The 18,979-nt window shown below is 37.9% G+C and overlaps 2 protein-coding genes across 2 annotated transcripts in view; both read left to right on the plus strand.

The window, feature by feature from the left end:
• On the plus strand, positions 1-10,950 carry LOC107560352 (solute carrier family 22 member 17-like). Its single transcript, XM_016244500.1, has 9 exons — positions 1-365; positions 3,941-4,084; positions 4,174-4,328; positions 4,579-4,744; positions 5,615-5,721; positions 5,852-5,960; positions 7,059-7,282; positions 7,936-8,047; positions 9,400-10,950. Exons 1-9 carry the CDS (start codon positions 1-3, stop codon positions 9,674-9,676), a joined length of 1,659 nt encoding a protein of 552 aa, XP_016099986.1. The 3' UTR covers positions 9,677-10,950.
• Positions 10,951-12,585: 1,635 nt separating this feature from the next.
• The window catches only part of LOC107560364 (myosin-7-like), a 14,474-nt gene continuing 8,080 nt past the window's right edge, over positions 12,586-18,979 (plus strand). Inside the window, exons 1-19 of the mRNA XM_016244515.1 lie at positions 12,586-12,967; positions 13,098-13,141; positions 13,684-13,891; positions 13,985-14,128; positions 14,203-14,359; positions 14,810-14,837; positions 14,922-15,024; positions 15,124-15,216; positions 15,307-15,370; positions 15,452-15,550; positions 15,636-15,739; positions 15,861-15,999; positions 16,087-16,205; positions 16,307-16,456; positions 16,547-16,717; positions 16,833-17,142; positions 17,246-17,325; positions 17,457-17,662; positions 17,774-17,897. Coding sequence (XP_016100001.1) covers positions 13,691-13,891; positions 13,985-14,128; positions 14,203-14,359; positions 14,810-14,837; positions 14,922-15,024; positions 15,124-15,216; positions 15,307-15,370; positions 15,452-15,550; positions 15,636-15,739; positions 15,861-15,999; positions 16,087-16,205; positions 16,307-16,456; positions 16,547-16,717; positions 16,833-17,142; positions 17,246-17,325; positions 17,457-17,662; positions 17,774-17,897 — 2,292 coding nt within the window. The 5' untranslated portion in view covers positions 12,586-12,967; positions 13,098-13,141; positions 13,684-13,690. The remainder of the gene's footprint in view (positions 12,968-13,097; positions 13,142-13,683; positions 13,892-13,984; positions 14,129-14,202; positions 14,360-14,809; positions 14,838-14,921; positions 15,025-15,123; positions 15,217-15,306; positions 15,371-15,451; positions 15,551-15,635; positions 15,740-15,860; positions 16,000-16,086; positions 16,206-16,306; positions 16,457-16,546; positions 16,718-16,832; positions 17,143-17,245; positions 17,326-17,456; positions 17,663-17,773; positions 17,898-18,979) is intronic.

Below are 18,979 nucleotides of genomic sequence, written 5' to 3' on the forward strand. Positions count from 1 at the left end.
ATGTTCCCGAGGGTTTCCGACACTCGCCGCCAGTCGAGCCAGTTTTTCCGCCCTGTGCGCGTCTCGGAGCCGGGGATCTGCTTCCGTACACGGCCGTCTTCAGCGGCATCCAGGCTTTATTTGCCGTCATTTAACGCGTTCGTTTGGTGTAGCGCGCGGCGCATTGAACGCGTCAGATCAGCAGGAGCGGAGCGACGAGCGTCTGTTTCTGCGGAGAGGTTTTCACTGCGCTGGACTGAACGGGCCGAACGAGTCCAGAACGCATCAGAACCACATCAGAACCACATCAGACCAGATCAGCCCAGCAGCATCAGTGTGGATGTGCTGGAGCTCCGCGGCGCGTCTGGGAACATCAGCAGAAGCAGGTGAGGATTCTGCAGCTTGTAGAAATAAACAGGATTTATGAATAATGCTTAGAAGATCCGCTCATTTACATTACATGCGTTTATCTTCTATAGTTTCTTTAATGCATATGGTTTCTATAATTCTTTTCTTCTCGCTATAATTCCACTTACATAACACTCGCATTCCTCCAGTTCTTTCATTCTATTCATTCCTTCATTCCACTCCTCCTTTTTACTCTTTCATCTTATTTTCTTCTTCACTTTCTTCTTTAATTTCTCCCTTTCATGTGAGGTTTTCATCTGCTCGATCTGAAGAGTCTGCTGAAGATGAAATCTCTCTCTTGCTGTAAATACCAGTTATGTGTCTATCTCTCGAGCTATCTGTCGTTATAGAGATTGGTCATAACTATATATGTCGTTATATACTGTATACCCATCATGTCTATCTACCAATCATATCTGTCTGTCTATCGTTATATGTGCCTATCAATATCTATTAATGTCTTTCTATCCAATGTTATCTATCCTATCTATCTAACATTATATATATATACTTCTGCTACCAGTTTAATGTAAAGATATTTAGCAGAATGTTCACGCTACTTTTTTCCGTACAGTTAAAGCAGACGGCCACCAGGAACTGTTTTATTTTACAGTTTATTTCTGCTGTGAAATCACTCGTGGAAAACTTTTGTGATGCATTGGTATAAAATTCATGACCACAAACCTGATGTGATGCATCTTCAACATTGAAATTTGGGGCTTTTTTGGAACTTGAGAGCCTTTTTTGGAACAGTTTACAGTTTTGGAACTGAAAAATGTTATTTTAGTATATATATATATATATATAATAATTATATATAATTTATTTTTATAATTTTAATCTAATTTAACCTAATTCAGTTGAATTTATTCTTATTTTAATTTAATTAGTGTCTATTTAATTTTAGTTCATTTTAGTCATTTGTTGTTTTTTATTATCTATTTTTTTTATGTTCCTTAGATTTACTTTTACTTTATTTGCATTTTTTAAATGTTTAATTTTTTTAATTCATTTTATTTCTGCTGTTAACCTAATTCAGTTTCATTTATTCTTATTTTAATTTAATTAGTGTCTATTTAATTTTAGTCCATTTTAGTCATTTGTTTTTTTATGTTCCTTAGATTTACTTTTTTTTTTTTTTCATTTGCATTTTTAAAATGTTAAATTTTTTTAAATTCATTTAATTTCAGTTTTAGTCATTTTAGTACCTAAACTTAACAAAAAAATTAGAAATGTTGTCTTTACAACTTACTGAAATAAAATAAGATTCCGTTTATATATTAATTTCATTTCATGTTTATTTCAATCAATATTTTTCATTTTAGCTTACAATAACACTATAGATTTGACATTTTGTGTGAACTAAATCTATAATAAGATGTCTATAACCAGGAAAGATGGTTATTCAGGTGCAGCTAGAGAATAATGCAATAATCATACAATTTTTGTCCTTTATCAGAAAAAGTGCATGAACATAAAGATTGTAGTGTAATATTATCTCAGATTATTATGAATGTCACGACATATTTATTTGCTCCTGCAGTGTCACCGTATTGCCAAAAAAGCTCAATAATACAACATAATCACAGGCAATCAGATCCTTTTTGATGTTAAATATATAGTTATATAGTCTGATTTTGTACTAACGAGGTCTCAGTGACTGTCAGAATATCTTGTTGCTTATCACGAGTGGTTAATCTCAGATTTGCGTGACATAGATTCGTGTTTTGTAGGGCTGCACAATGAATCGAATTTCTAATCGCGATTACAATTACGGATGCCGCAATTACGTAATCGTTCAAAGCGGCAATTAATCGTTTAAAGTCCACTTATGTTATTCGGCACGCTTAAGATGTGTTTTTTTCCTTCTACATGTTATCTTAAGGGTTTTTACATTTAGTATAACATTATAATACCATTCATATTTGTACTTTTTTATAATTTAAAGAAGAAACCAATCTGATGTATAGTTGACATTTGAGGCTTAATACTATAGAAAAGCACTAAAGGTTTTTCAGAGAGTGTTTTCAGCTGGTTTATTCTCATATAAAAATGCGGCATGCCGTTGCATCAAACAATGGTATAAACATCATTCAATGTAATTTGTGATAATCGTAATTAATAATCGCAATGACAATTTCAAGGGAATAATTGACGATTATGATTTTTGTATTCATCAGATTCCTCCCGGGGACCCACAAGTTTTACTCTGAACTCATAAATTGTAAGAACTGTAATTAATGCATGTGTAGGTAAAAAGTTTTTGTATTCAGGGAAAGATGCGAAACTAAAGTTAGTTGGTGCTGTTTGTGGTCAGTGTGGGCTGAAGTCTAGTCGAGTGTACAGTAGAACTGGTTTGGTCACATCTCAGCTGACGAACTCTTTTGTGTTCGTGTGTCACGACGCAGCTGCTTGCTCTCGTGACGTTTGACTCGTTCTGCTGCTGCGTACATGCTGAAGTTCAGAATCCATTTGTGATATTAACAGTTTTCTTTTAGTATTATTTATATACTATTATAGTAATCATTTAATATTTTGAATTAACTTTTTTATTTATATTTTTAGTTTTAGTTTAAAGTTTTAGTAACCTTATTATGTGCCTTTGTTTACATTTTATATATAACTTCAATTTATTTTTATTTCGGTTTGTTTTAGTACTTCAACTTTAATTTATTTCAACATAGAAGATTTTAATTCACTTTTACATTTACATTTTCGGTTTTAGTTATTTTGTAATATGCTTGTCATTTTTTTTAAATTCTATATAGCTTTAATTTATTTTTTATTTCAGTTTTAGAAATGTTAGATTAAAAACTTAAATGAAAATGAGAAATGTCGCCTTGGCAACTATCTGAAGTTTAAGTACTAATATAAAATTATACAACTTTTGAATTGTATATTTTGTTTTTAATTTAAGTTTTAGTTAATTTTGTAATGTGCTTGTCATTTTAAAAAAAAATTATATATAGCTTAAATTTTTTTTATTTCAGTATTTTTTTATTTAATATTTTTATTTTATTATTTTTTATTTTTTATTTAGAAATGTTAGTACTTAAACTTCAGTTAGTTGCCAAGGCAACGTTTCTAATTTTCATTTAAGTTTTTAATCTAATATAAAATTAAAAAACTTTTGAATTGGATATTTTGTTTTTAATTGAAGTTTTAGTTAATTTTGTAATGTGCATTTGTCATTTTGTTTTTCATATATTTCTAAATAGTTTAAGACATTTTAAATGTAAGTTTTAAAATTTAGTACTTCAAATTATTTAATAAATATTTATTTTATTCAATTTTTTTTTGTGCCAATGGAACATTTATAGCTTTGGTTCAAGGTTAGGTTCTTAATCTATTATTTTATTTCAGCTTTATTTTAAATTAACAAAAACAATTTTAATAGTTTAGTACTAACGCTGGATATTAAAGCTCTGACGCATAACTTTTGTAATCTGACTGTTCGTGAATGTTCAGCATGACCAAACATGAAGTGAAAACATGAACTCACGAGTCTTCAGACCAATTCAATCGCTTGAGTTTGCCTGAACAACAACAACTGACTTCCTGTCTGCTCTGTCCTGACTTCCTGTTGTTGGCAGTGGGATCTGGTGTGTTCTCGGTACTGGCTGGTTCCAGTCGAGGAGGTGTGCTTCATTCTGGGGACGCTGACGGGCTGTCTGGGTTTGGGCTACATGGCTGACCGGTGAGAAACTGTCCATCCGTCCGTCTTTTCAGTGTTTTTTTTGGTGTATTTCCATCATGTCAGCGTTTGAGTCGTTCGGTGTGTTCCAGGCTGGGCAGGCTCAAGTCTCTGCTGGCGTCTCTGATGCTGGCGGTGGTTTTCGGGGTGTTGGTGTGCGTGTCGCCCTCACCGCCCGTCTTCATCAGCATGCGCTTCTGTCTGGCCGCGGCGAGCGCCGGCGTCTTCCTCACGCTGTACGTCACACGTAAGTCAAACGCACACGGAACACGCGTGACGAACAGCAGCACAGAGTGTCGAGATGATGTTTCGCTGCAAAAAAGGCCTTGTTTACAGTAGAAACATTCTTAAATGCTTCAGAGATTCTTCTGAATCTTCAGTTGAAAAATTATCAAGTTGAAGTGGAAATCAAGTTTATTTTTCGGTCTCGATTGGCTGATATTTTTTCTGGTTTTAAGCATGGAGTTACAGTTGTGTTTCTTCGCGTTTGGCTGTAGGTGTGGAACTGTGTGACCCATCGCTGCGGCTGCTGGCGACGATGATGTCCGGTCTGACCGTGTTTGCGGGCGAGCTCCTGCTGCTGGCTGTGGCCCTCGGCTGCGGCTCCTGGAGGGGCCTGTTAGGAACCGGAGCAGCTCCTCTGTCATTGTTCCTGTGCTACGGGTTAGTCCATGATGAATGCCACCTACTGATCAAGTGGTTTTTGGCTTACTATTACTATTAGGATTGCACTGGTTAGAAAGTTTGAGGCAGGTAGTTTTTTAAGTGAAAAACAGTGTTTTTGTAATGGTACCAAAATTAGTGCTGAGAAGCGTGAAAATGTACATTCATGCATTTATATGCATTTGGCCGATGTTTTTATCCAAAGCGACTTCAATTGCATTCAAGGTTTACATTGTTTTTAATCAACATACGCATTTCCTGGGAAACGACCCCATGACCTTGGCATCGTTAGTGTCATGCTCTACTCTTTGAGCTACAGGAAATCCCAAAACAATATTCAGATCATCACCCAAATCCAAACAAAACGCACGGTATGTTAGATAGTTATAATGTAAGAAGATAAGAAAGCACGGACCTGATAATAGAAGTGTCGATCCCTGAAATCAGTTCTGTGAGCTGCTCTCTGAAAAACACATTCACAGGTGATTCATTTGTTGCATAGCGTAACAAAAACACGGTTTCCCGCAGGTCGGACCTCCAGTGCTGTGGATAAATATCTCTTCTGTTATTAACCTGGCTCAGCATCAACACTGCTGCGTCTGGGAACAGGAAGCTTTTCAACACTTCATCAGCCTAAATGCAAAGCGGCTGCTCTTTCAGGAATATTGATCTGAAATTCCCTGTGAAGCTTTGAGTGCAGCCAGCACACATTAGCGCTCGTTAGTAATGACGAATCACCTTCGTTTCTATGACTAGCAGAGCGTCCCGCTAGTGCCACGGTGTCGCTTCTCCCAGTTGTGTTGTCTGTTGAGCAGATTATCTTATTATTGCATGAAGCTGCTCTTTTAGCTGCCGCTTGTTTGTCTTCAGGATCCCGGGAGTGTTTCCTGAATCGCCGCGCTGGCTTCTGCTCTCCGAGAGGACGGGAGACATGCATTCCTTCAGCGAGCGGCAGAGAGATGACGACAGCTTCACGGGTCAGTTTAGAAAATATCTTGCGCTGGAAAGTGTTTGCACATTCATTTTGGAAGGCAAACGGTTTCTGCCGGAGGTTTTCGTCTAATGTTCTCAAGGAACAAACGTTGTGCGTTGTGTCTGATGTGGCAGAGCTGGACACAGAATCGCCCTCGTCTCCTGGACGTCCTCACCTGTCCTTCCCAGAGCTGCTACACAGCAGAAACATCTGGAAAAACCTGTGTGTGCTGGGATTCACTTCGTAAGTCATTCCTACTGATAAACTTCTTGCCTGAGGTGCTGAAGTGGGCAAGTTCTGGATGCTGGAGTCAGACTGCTCTTGCAAAGTAGCATCAAAGTCAGAATTAAAGTTTATTTATTTATTGTTCAGTTGATATTCAACAATTGAGCAATATGGAGGACCAAAGCAAAAATAAATACATAATTTTTGCTTCATCTCCCCCTTTCTTTACTTTTAATTGATTTTTTTAAATAATGCATTCATTTATTTATATATTATTTATAGACCAGTTTGGAGTAGACGTCACTTGCAGCTGCGCGCGCATAGTGGTGGCAGAAAAACACTGGGAATAAGTGGAGGGAAACGGGTAAAATCCATGGAATAAGAGAAAAAATGTCTTGTTGTGCCTTTGGATGTCAGAATCGTAATGCAAATAACTTTTATATAATACTGTCGTCTAAGATGCCATTTGAAGCTAAACGCAGACGTTTAAACGGACAGACTATGGATGAAACCTGCTGTGATTACCCTACTTTTAAAGCATAAATTTGATTTAAACGATAATATTCATATAGGGGACATATTGTATTAGCCCTACAGTTGAAATACATGCATGAAATACTATTTAAACCTATAACATTTGCCTATTTTATCTCACAATTCTGACTTTTTTTCTTGCAAATGCAAGTTTATATCTCCTAGTTTGGACTTTATAACTTTATTCAAGTCAACAATTGCGAGTTTGTCAATTCTGAGGGAAAAAAGCCAGAAGTGTGGGATCATAAACTTAAAAGAAAGAACGACGAGTTGATTTTTCTTACCAGAATTGTGAGATATAATGTCGGAATTGCAAGAGAAAAAGTCAGAATTTTGAAATATAAACTCAAAATTAAAATTTGTATTCTTTTACTCCTTGAATAGACTGCTACGTTAAAACGGTCATTTTCTGCCACCAGATAGGCTCCGCCCACAAAAACGTCATCACTGTTTACAAACACTGAAATTGGTCTATACTCACATGCATTTATTTCCTTATTTAAATATTGCACCATTTATGCGTCTTGTATGATTGTTAGGTGGCTGGTCTTATCGTATCTTGACGTGTATTCTTGTGTTCAGGTTCATCTCTCATGGCATCAGTCACTGCTACAGCTCCTTCAGAGGTGATGTCAGAGGATTCACCCCCAGTTTCTATTGGACGTACCTGCTGTCTGTATGTGCAGGGGGCGGAGCCTGGCTGTTGCTCTGGGCAACGGTGGACCGGTTTGGTCGTCGTGGAATTCTTCTTCTAGCCATGACCTTGACCGGACTGGCCTCCCTAATCCTGCTCGGACTCATGGACTGTAAGTGTTTTTTGCGTTGTTATCTCACCCTAAAATCTAAACAAAGACGAAAGGTGTTTTATTTTTTTTTATTTCTATATAAAAAATATAATATATTTTTTGTATATGTAATTTTATAATTTAAAATGCTACATTATATTAAAATTATAATTTTTTTTAATATTAAAGAAAATATTTTGGGGATTTCAAAGCACTCTTCTCCTCAAATTCTCATTACTGTAATGTAAAAAATAAACATAAATCCCATTCGTTATCGTAACACGCTTACGAAAATCATCCTGGACACAATGATTTTAAATAATAATAATAATAATAAATAAATTTAAATCAACAAATACTTACTATCTCATAGACGAATACTTACAATTCTACTTGTGTGAACATTTTTTTTTATAAATGCATTTAATAGTTCACAAGTCTAAAAACAGATTTTCCCACAGATTTATCTTGAAATTTACATTTGTTCTTTTAGCAAACGCTTTTATCCGAAGCGACTTTCAATTTCAACGAATGATCAAATCATATATACCATAGCGCAAGGCGGCAATAACACGAGAAGTGCGAGCAATACAACGTTTCAAGCATTGTCCAGTTAATTCTTTGAGGTATTTTGCTTTATAATGTCTAACGTTGAGATGAATGTGTCCCTGCAGATCTGAGTGAGTCAGCCATGACTGTGTTCTCTATAATGGGCCTGTTCTCGTCCCAAGCGGCCGCCTCTCTCTCTATTCTGTTCACCGCTGAAGTCATGCCCACCATCATCAGGTAAACACACGCTCCCGTGGGGGGCTGGTTACTAGCACACCGTCATAACCTCACGCTTATTTTACCTCCTGAAGCAGCAGAATGCATGTAATGTGTGGACAACGAGAGAGTCAAGAAAACAGCTCGATCCCTACTGGACTCCAGAGAGCCGGTTAGGGATATAATTTATGCATCTCTTCTGTGTGGTTCTGGCTTCCCGCCAACGGTGTTTCTCCTGGGAGGAAACGGAGCGAAGATTGCATAAGTTTTTCTTGTCGTTAATTTATTAATAGTTTTCATATACTATAGCCGGTAGAGCATGACGCTAACAAACGGCAAGGTCATGGCTTTGATTCCTAGGGGAATGTATGAAGTCATAAAATGTAAATCCTAAATGCACTGGATAAAAGCATTTGCCAAATGCAAATAATGCATGTAATGTTGTTGCCAATGTTGTAATATTTAATTTAAATGTTGGGAGATGCCACTCGTGCTGCCGATAATTTAGAAGTTTCATCTGGTCTTGTTGAGATATATAGTTGAGTATCAGGGTCATGGCAAGGTCATGGCTTTGATTCCTAGGGGAATGTATGAAGTCATAAAATGTAAATCCTAAATGCACTGGATAAAAGCATTTGCCAAATGCAAATAATGCATGTAATGTTGTTGCCAATGTTGTAATATTTAATTTAAATGTTGGGAGATGCCACTCGTGCTGCTTTCACATGCTATAATTGGAGATTTCCTACTTCTGAAGTTGTAATTACGAGTTTGTCACGTTCAAGTGCTTTGTTGTCCGAAAGAAATAGAAATCATGTTGGAAACCATGTACATTCTTGTGAAAACAATCTTACTAGAGCCAAAATGTATTGAAGATGTTTAGTGAATATTTAACAGATTTTGAATCAAATGTAGCGTCCCATCTGTTGACAACCATATAAACATAGAAATGCTGTTTTCACAGTGTAAAACATATACAGTATTCTTCAAATGGTTATTTATAAACATAAATATACTCTAAGGGCAAAAGAAAGCAATGTAGATGTGGGAAAAATGAATACAACTTAACAGTCAGTACAGCTATAGTTCTCTTCGCTGCCAAATTTATGGCTCGGGTTTCAAGATCCTCTGTCGTAATTACTTGTAAAAACTTGAGAGGGCGTTAATTTCCAACAACGAAAATTGTATTTACGATAATTCCAATATCACGTGAAGGCAGCTTCAAAAGTTCCATCATGCTTCTACTTTTCTTCAACCAATAGTCGGAAAATACTTCCATTTAGACGGTAGATTTTATATTGAGTAGAGTATATATATTTATATATACACACCACGAAAGTGGCGATTTTAACGTCCCATTGTTGTGTCCACAGAGGAAGTGGTGTGGGAGCGGTCATGGCTTTGGGTTGCGTGGGCCGCCTCAGTTCTCCTCTCATGGATCTGCGTAATCACTACGGCTACTTTCTGCACCATGTGGTCTACTCGTCTCTGGCCCTGCTGGCGGTCCTCTCCATCCTGCTTCTCCCGGAGAGCAAACGCAAACCTCTTCCACAGACGCTGGCGGATGGAGAACAGTACCGCCGTCCTCCGCTGGGCCGAAGACGTAGGGATAACGTTCCTCTTCTGGCTACGCCTAACCCAGAGACCTAGCCTTCACTCTGACCTCGGAGTCCCATCCTAATAATCCTGTATTTGTAGTCATTCCTAACACGTGTCGGTGGAGTCGTGGCACATGGACTCCGTCATGAAGTGTGAGGGGTGAAGGGTACCGAACCGCGTCCACGGAGTACGCAAACGCTTGTTAGCGCTCAGTGGCATAAACCATGAGACAAGGTGTTGTCTAAACTCCTGACTAAATATTGAAGTCTGACCCATGTAGCATTCGGTGACTTATTAGTAATATATTAGACCAATATGAGACAAGGGCTCAAAATAGCAATGATTGAAATATATTTATCCCTGTGAAAACAGGCTTAAGTTCTCACTCCAGATGGAAGAAGGATGGAATTGGTTCTCTAACACGTTGCTGCTAAGAATGGGACGCCCAGAGGATCGCTGGAGGATTGATCAGTGCTTCGGGCGAGAAACGTCAAGGATCATTTATGTGCACTCTGATTAGACCGAGGCATGATGCCAGAAACACTTATTACTGTATGTTACACGTCACTCTTTGTTAAAGGAATATTATAGGAATGCAACTTGAGTTGTACTGTATTTGCAGAAGCTGGGACGTGTTGTCAATTACTCCATTTTATGTCTCCATTGCACAGCCAGGTGTTATTTTTTGTCGCAGATGAATTACAGAACCGAATTACAAAAAAATATATCCTCCATATTTCTGCGTTTAACCCCTCTAGTGCAACATCCATTCTTTAATGTGCACACTTATCCTGTTTTGTGCAAACTAAGGGAGGCGGCAGAACAATTTAGTGGAATAATTTGACTGCTTAAGTTGTAATAAACCTGTAATATTCCTCTAATGAGGCAAACTGAAATCACACTGCTCGTAGCGTCCCTTAGTTCTGTTCCTTACCTTAAACATCGAGGATGACGCGTATGATAGCAGAGGGAAGGAACGCACAGGTTCATTTGAATGTTGACAGTCATGATTTATTTGTGTCTGATGTCTTTCTATATTGTCTTTGCCTATTGCATTTTCAGTCTGATTATGAAATAAGGAACTTTGGAAACATGAGTTATGTCGCTTTCTCTTGTAAACGCGTCTTTGTGTTAGATTCTTTAAAATGCACTTAATAGTTCTGAATTGTTTGTAATAATTTGAATTATTATTATTATTGCTACTACATTAATAATAAAGGATAATAGTAATAAGTCTGATGATTGCACAACACTTACTAAACAATGCTGTAATTATTAATCTTTAATCAAGTCTAATTACAAATAAAATCTGGTGAAATCACGTATGCTTGTCAAGTGATTAGAAGTGAATATGTGCTTTGAACGTCTCAAGCTGAATGCATTCAGACTTTGGTGTTGTTGAATGTTCTTCTGTACCTCTGGGCCATCAATATTTTGCTGGTTTGCATATTTTTAGCTCTTCAGTTTTTGCCGGTGAGCTCATTTCAGACGAGGCCAATGATTCACCATAAAAAACACTCTGGACAGCAGCTCCTGATTCTGTAATGGTCGCAAAGGTCAGTTTGTTTATCCTGCAAAACTTTACTATAGCGCCCCCTAATGTTTACACAAGCCGCTATTAAAAGTGTATCAACTATACAAAAACTAAATTCCTTATGCAGGGTTCCCACATTATCTGATTTCCAGCCTTAAATAGAAATGTATTTCAGTATAACATTAGACAATATCAAATAGCCTCTTCGAGACTAATTTAGCCTCGTAGCTCTATTGAATTACCATTATGATTCTCAGACAGCTGGCTGCTTGCAACCTCTCTCGTAATGTAAATCCTGTAGCTCAATCGACTGCTCGTCCTGATCAGATTCTTGCCTGGAGATTTCAAGTCTCTGAGGGTTTGGTTGTAGATGTTATGAAGGCATTCACAATGAAAACGATCTCACTTGTTGAACACTTGCACCTTGTTAACATCTGACATTTGCTGCTTGGTTGTCTTCACTAATTATAGCTCCTCTTTACACTGATTGAAACCATACTTGTCTGTTGGCAAGTAGCCTTTATACAAACACTTCTTCCCTAATGAGTGATTTCAAATGTTTAGTTTCTATAACCATCCAAATGACAATAGTAAAAGAGCAACAACAGAACTAGATCAGAATAAGAAAGCTAACTGTGTTTTATTAGTTTAACCTCACCATGACAGAGGCACATATGCAGCAGTACTGGGCAGGCAACCAAGCGTTTGACCCGACGGAAAGACGATACCTTGTCTTGTGATGGTGGACGCATGCACAGAATATCAGAGCAAGGCCATCATCGCTTTAGTTTCACCACTGCAATAAAACAAAGTGGTCTATAACTCTTCCTTTGTTTATATTTGTCTTTCAGTGAAGCGTTCCACAGCGTTACATAAATGGAAGTACTAACCTGTGATTCTCAGTCAATGGGCGTCACTTTCCAGGAATTTCACAGGGTTATCTTTGTACCCAAGGACAAATGAGGGAACAATCATGTGACAATGAGGCAAGGAATCATCTCATCTGTCGCTCACTGACCTTCAGTGTTCACCACACAGTTGTTCACTGACATTTCAAACTTCTGTTGTCCTTAGCAATTTATTCCATCATAAAAAATGATTCCATGAATAGCAAAACTTGGATGCGAGTTTACATCCCCATTTTTTCCTTTTGTTGCATACAGTAATCAATCAAAACAAGTGATATAGATGAAGTCTGTGTCTTTAAAATATGAGAAATAGTGCTTCGTCAATGTACTGATGTTGATGCATTAGGAGAAAATGAAAGTAAGCAAATGCCATGGTTGAATCTCAACAGTTACTTTATTAGGATTACTTACCTGTCTGGTTATTAGCCTGTGACTTTATTAGACAGCTACAAAGCTAGTTTAGAACAAAAACAAAGATATATACTTATAACTCCAAAATTATATGTGCATTTATACATATTTATGATGCAACAAGCTGTTGTGTTTTTCAGATTGGCTGGGGGGCAAAAATCATGCTTAATCATGATTTTATCATATTTCGAATACAAACAGGACTTAATGGTGAAAGCTTTGTCTTTGGTGATTTTAACTGTCCTCCTGTAATTATTATCCATTATGGGATGTTGTTGGCAGCGGTGGAATGATTGGTGCGTATGAAAAACTATGCTTATCCCTCCCTACCACAGCTGAACCAAACACAATAGCAGATTGGCATAACAGTGTGCCAACTCCCTTATTTAGATGGATAGTGGCTTTATAAAAGAGAGGAAGGACACACTGTTGAGAGGATCCTCAGCTTCGGCCATTCAACTTTCCCTCAAGCCTACAACTTGTGAACAGGTAATATGCAACTCTTTAAAAGTCACCAAGCAAGCTGAAATCTTTCTTTAATCAATATTTGGAATTCTAATAACTTTGTAATTCATGGTGATGGATTTTGAACCATTATCTCTGATCACATTGCTTGTAGGGGAGCTTTTGTGGTAATATTTTCTGGGTCGGCAGCTGTCAGAGGTAATGCACCTCATATTATTGTTTCTTGGTCGTAATGCATGTGTTTGATAACGACATTTGTACATTTGGTTTTACAGCAATATAGCTTCATTAACAAGGGTAAAATGACTGATTGTGGCATGAAGCACCTTTTAATAACTTATATGTATGAATAGCAGTAAGGAAATAGCAGTCAAATAGCCTCATAGCAGTAAGGAAAGAAAAACTTATATTTTTAGATACTTTTAAATTTTATTTTTATATATTTATTTTACTATTTAATAAATTTTTTTTTTTAAATTTAAGCTTTCAATGTTTGAGTTTAGTGAAATATTGGATACACCGTTTTTGTTTTGTTTCTTTAAAATTTGTGGTATATATCTGGTTTTATATGTGTCTTAAGCATCCAAATAGGTTCCTATATATATATATATATATATATATATATATATACTGTATGTAAGTATATATATATAGTAATCTATGTGCATGCACTTGTGAGCTTTGTAACGATTTGTATCGTAAAAAGCGCTATACAAATAAACTTGAATTGAATTGAGCAGGTGAAAGATGGGGGATGCCCAGATGGCGGAGTTTGGACCTGCTGCTCCGTATCTTAGGAAGTCAGACAGGGAGCGTCTGGAGGCCCAAACTCGCCCCTTTGACATGAAAAGGGAATGTTTTGTTCCTGATGCTGCAGAGGAGTATGTGAAAGGAACCGTTTCGAGTCGGGAAGGTGATAAAGTCACCTGTGAGACGGAAAAAGGCAAAGTAAGTAAAAGTTGAACTCTTGAGTATTACTTCATTACATTAGAGTAACTTATCGTTTCGAGTAATAACTGTTGGAATATTTGCTTTTTACAGACAGTAACTGTGAAAGAAGCTGATATTCACCCTCAGAACCCGCCAAAGTTTGATAAAATTGAGGACATGGCGATGTTCACCTTCCTGCACGAGCCCGCTGTGCTGTATAACCTCAAAGAGCGTTACGCAGCCTGGATGATCTACGTGAGTCTTTAAACACTCACAGTTTCACTTTATCACGTGTGAGCAGATCTGAAGCTGCTGTGAATCTCTTACAGACCTACTCTGGGCTCTTCTGTGTCACTGTCAACCCCTACAAGTGGCTGCCCGTGTACAACCAGGAAGTCGTCGTTGCCTACAGAGGAAAGAAGAGGACTGAAGCTCCTCCTCACATCTTCTCCATCTCTGACAACGCCTACCAGTACATGCTGTCAGGTGCGTCTACTTGACACCACTAGTTCTTGACTGGTTTTAGTTTAGGGCCCAGATATCACATCAACCTGACACCAAAATAAATGAATACCAATAAATGAAAACGTTGTGTTGAAACTTGTATCTGATTTTCTCGTATGCACTATTGTTCTACTTTACATAGTTTTGTTTGTGGTTTTTGAGACTGTCTCACAACTCGTCCATGTTGGCATCTGCCTAATTTGACTAGTTTCTATCACGTGACAGATAATGGAAAAATAGTTTGATATATGACGTTTGACAACACTAACATAAAATAATTGGAAGTGGTTTCCCCATTTTGAAGTTTATAAATTTCGAGCTTCTAACTATGCACAATTATATGGTTAGTTGCTTTTTATTAAATGCATTAATTTTAGTTTGGTTAGAACATACAGTAACTAATGTTATTTCATATGTTATTGCCCTTTTCAGACAGAGAAAACCAGTCGATTCTTATCACGTAAGTCTGCTTCTGTTTATCACTTTCTATAATAGTTTTAAAAAATGTAGTGCAGTTCTTAACATGTTACCTTTAAACCTAAAGTGGAGAATCTGGTGCTGGAAAGACTGTGAACACCAAGAGAGTCATTCAGTACTTTGCCAGCATTGCTGCTAGTCCTTCAAAGAAGGAGACCAGTGAAAAAAAGGTAAATCGGGGAGATCTGAATTAAAAATAAAATTATTGTACTGCGATTTTGTTTGATTGTCATTCACTGTGCACACATTTCAAATGTTGTGTTTTTTAGGGTACTCTGGAGGATCAAATCATCCAGTGTAATCCTGCTCTTGAGGCCTTTGGCAATGCCAAGACCATCAGAAATGACAACTCATCTAGATTTGTAAGTGAATTAAATAGTTGAAAACTGGAGAACAAACTAAAGAACTGCTTTTACTAACAGAAGACATGGTGATTTTTTTTTTTAAAACAGGGCAAGTTTATCCGCATTCACTTTGCTGCAAATGGCAAACTCGCTTCTGCGGATATAGAAACTTGTAAGAAAACCAATGCTTAGTTCCATTTTAAAATAATGCACAATGCATTAATGATTTTAAAGTAAATGTTCTCCTTGACAGATCTTCTGGAGAAGTCTCGTGTGACTTTCCAGCTCAAGGCTGAGAGAGATTACCACATCTTCTACCAGATCCTGTCTCAGAAGAAACCGGAGCTGCTTGGTGGGCAAAAAAAAAGAGTAACAACAAGACCTGCCTATGACACATTACAACATGATGTCTGAGTGACTTGTGTTCTTCCTCTCAGAGATGCTGCTGATCACAGCAAACCCTTACGATTACGCCTTCATCTCTCAAGGAGAGACACAAGTGGCCTCTATTAATGATGCTGACGAGCTGATGGCTACAGATGTGCGTTATCCAAAACATGCGTAAATCTGTTGATATTAACTTCTCAAGCTTTAGAACTGAAGTCCATATAACATGCAATGTAATGCAATGAATTATTAGACACACTGTACATTTGCTGTAGGAAGCGTTTGATGTGCTGGGCTTCACCCAAGAGGAGAAGAACGGCATCTACAAGCTGATTGGTGCCATCATGCACTACGGCAACATGAAGTTCAAGCAGAAGCAACGAGAGGAACAGGCAGAGGCTGATGGGACTGAGGGTCAGTATCAGGAGAAAATGCTGACAGGATGCATAGTTATTGGTTGATAGATTCATTACAGTCAACCTTCTTTTTAATTGATGACAGATGCTGATAAATCAGCTTATCTGATGGGCCTGAACTCTGCTGATCTCATCAAGGCTCTGTGCCACCCGAGAGTCAAAGTAGGGAATGAGTGGGTCACCAAGGGACAGAATGTCCAGCAGGTGGAGACTACTTTGTGATTTACATCACCTCATCATTAACGTACTGTTAACCTAACCATAAAAGCTTATTTTTTTGTAACATTTCAATGTCCATCGGGCAGGTGTACTATGCCACTGGTGCTCTTTCCAAATCAGTGTATGAGAAGATGTTCCTCTGGATGGTTGTGAGAATCAACCAATCCCTGGACACCAAACAGCCTCGTCAGTACTTCATTGGTGTGCTGGACATTGCTGGATTTGAGATTTTTGATGTAAGATTAAATCTACTGATTACTGTTATTTAAGAACTTTAGTTTTTTTCTACTTTGTCATTGTGATTATACAATATATTCCACGTGCAGTTTAACACCTTTGAGCAGCTGTGCATCAACTTCACTAATGAGAAGTTGCAGCAGTTCTTCAACCATCACATGTTTGTGTTGGAGCAAGAGGAATACAAGAAGGAGGGTATTGAATGGGTGTTCATTGACTTTGGCATGGACTTGCAGGCTTGCATTGATCTCATTGAAAAGGTGGGTGTACAAAGCCTTTTTTCTGAATATCTCATGTTTAAGCTTTATTTAATATCCATTTTTGCTTCAAGTTACATAAGGTTTGTTTTAATGTATAAACCTGCCTTCTCTATAGCCCATGGGTATCATGTCCATTCTTGAAGAGGAGTGCATGTTCCCCAAAGCCAGTGATGCAACATTCAAAGCTAAGCTTTATGACAACCATTTGGGGAAAAGTGCTAACTTCCAGAAGCCCAGGATTGTCAAGGGTAAACCAGAGGCCCATTTCGCCCTGGTTCACTATGCTGGCACAGTTGACTACAACATCAATAACTGGCTGGTGAAGAACAAGGATCCTCTCAATGAGACGGTTGTTGGCCTGTATCAGAAGTCCACCATGAAACTGTTGTCTAACCTGTTTGCTAATTATGCTAGTGCTGACTCAGGTGTGTTTTTTTGTTGATGTCAAAGGGGGGGAAATCTGAGACTATTAAGGATTTGATTAAAGGTTAATTTTTAAGAAAAAACTAAGTTTATTTCTTGCAACAGCCTTGGCGGAAGGTGGCGGCAAAGTAAAGGAGAAGAAGAAAAAGGGCTCTTCTTTCCAGACCGTGTCTGCTCTTCACCGGGTATCATATAGAGTGTTTTACACACTAAAATTATTTCCGTAATATAGTATCATTTGGTTTCTTAATCTCTTTAATGAGTATGACAACCTAAAATATATGTTGGCAGAGTGATTGATAATATCTACCAACAGGAGAACCTGAACAAGCTGATGACCAACTTGAGGTCAACTCACCCTCACTTTGTGCGCTGCATCATCCCCAATGAGACTAAGACTCCTGGGGCGATGGAGAATCCTCTGGTCATGCACCAGCTGCGCTGTAACGGTGTGCTGGAGGGCATCAGAATCTGCAGAAAGGGATTCCCCAACAGGATCCTGTATGGAGATTTCAAGCAGAGGTACATTCACTTATGAATACAGGACATCTGAGTTGCACTTGGGTGATAAATGTATGCACTTCACCAAAAATAATTATTATCCAATATTATCTAACTATTATGCAACAACAGATATCGTATACTGAACCCTGCTACCATCCCAGATGGTCAGTTCATTGACAGCAGGAAAGGAGCTGAGAAGTTATTGGGCTCTTTGGATATTGACCACAGCCAGTACAAGTTTGGACATACTAAGGTATTTATGTTTAGAATTAGAATTTATGTAATTCTGTGTGTAGTTTTTCAGTAGGGGTTGAACGACTTCTGATTTTTTTTAAAGTCGACTTTTTATGTGATGAAAGTCAAGTCGAAGTCGACTAGTCGCTGATGACGTCATTAATGAACAAATAAGTCTGGAGCTGTGACAAACATCTTGTGCACAGCAATGGCATATGACACAGCGCTGCCCACATGGCGATTACTCCTATAACAGCTCATTTTTATCAGTTCTTTTGCCTTTGGGTTGTTATATTTCTCACAGATTTCTGCTCATTCTAAATCAGATACAGATAAAGTAGCACAATAAAGATTACATTTATATGAATGCATTAGTGAGAGCGATTGCGTGTGTGAATTAATTCTACCTGGCAGTGTCTCTCTACTACAGTCATGGACAAAAGTTTTGGCAGTGACATAAATTTTGTGTTTTGCAAAGTTTGCTGCTTCAGTATCTTTCCACATATTTCTATGGTATACTGAAAAACAATGATAAGCATATCATAAGTTTTAAAGGCTTTTATTGGCAAAAAAATATGAGTCAATATTTACAGAGTTGACCCTTGTTCTTCATAACCTCTGCAATTCGCTCTGGCATGCTGGATATTAGCTTCTGGGCCAAATCCTGACTGGTGGCGATCCATTCTTGCCTTATTAGCTCTCGGAGTTGATCACAATTTGTGGGCTTCTGCTTGTCCACTCGCCTTTTGAGGACTGACCACAGGTTCTCTATGATAGAGATCCGGGGAGTTGCCTGGCCACGGATCCAGAATTTCAATGTAATGATCTTCGAGCAACTTCTTTATCACTCTTGCTTTGTGACATGGTGCTCCATCATGCTGGAAAATGAATGGATCATCACCAAATTGCTCAAGGATCGTTGGAAGAAGTCACTCTTGCAGGACATTTTGATACCATTCTTTATTCATGGCAGTGTTTTTGGGCAGAATTATGAGAGAGCTTGGTTGAAAAGCAACCCCACACATAGATGGTCTCAGGATGCTTCACTGTTGGCACGTCACAGGACTCATGGTAGCGTTCACCTTTTCTTCTCCGAACAAT

Source organism: Sinocyclocheilus grahami, unplaced genomic scaffold (genome assembly GCF_001515645.1).
Source record: "Sinocyclocheilus grahami isolate Dianchi unplaced genomic scaffold, SAMN03320097.WGS_v1.1 scaffold721.1, whole genome shotgun sequence".
Taxonomy (NCBI): domain Eukaryota; kingdom Metazoa; phylum Chordata; class Actinopteri; order Cypriniformes; family Cyprinidae; genus Sinocyclocheilus; species Sinocyclocheilus grahami.

Excerpts from the sequence above, each read along its gene's own strand:
- LOC107560352 (XM_016244500.1), top strand. The coding sequence starts at position 1 with ATGTTCCCGAGGGTTTCCGACACTCGCCGCCAGTCGAGCCAGTTTTTC. Across the intron at positions 4,085-4,173 it reads TTGGGCTACATGGCTGACCG|GCTGGGCAGGCTCAAGTCTC; the intron begins GTGAGAAACTGT and ends GGTGTGTTCCAG. Across the intron at positions 5,961-7,058 it reads TGTGTGCTGGGATTCACTTC|GTTCATCTCTCATGGCATCA; the intron begins GTAAGTCATTCC and ends TCTTGTGTTCAG.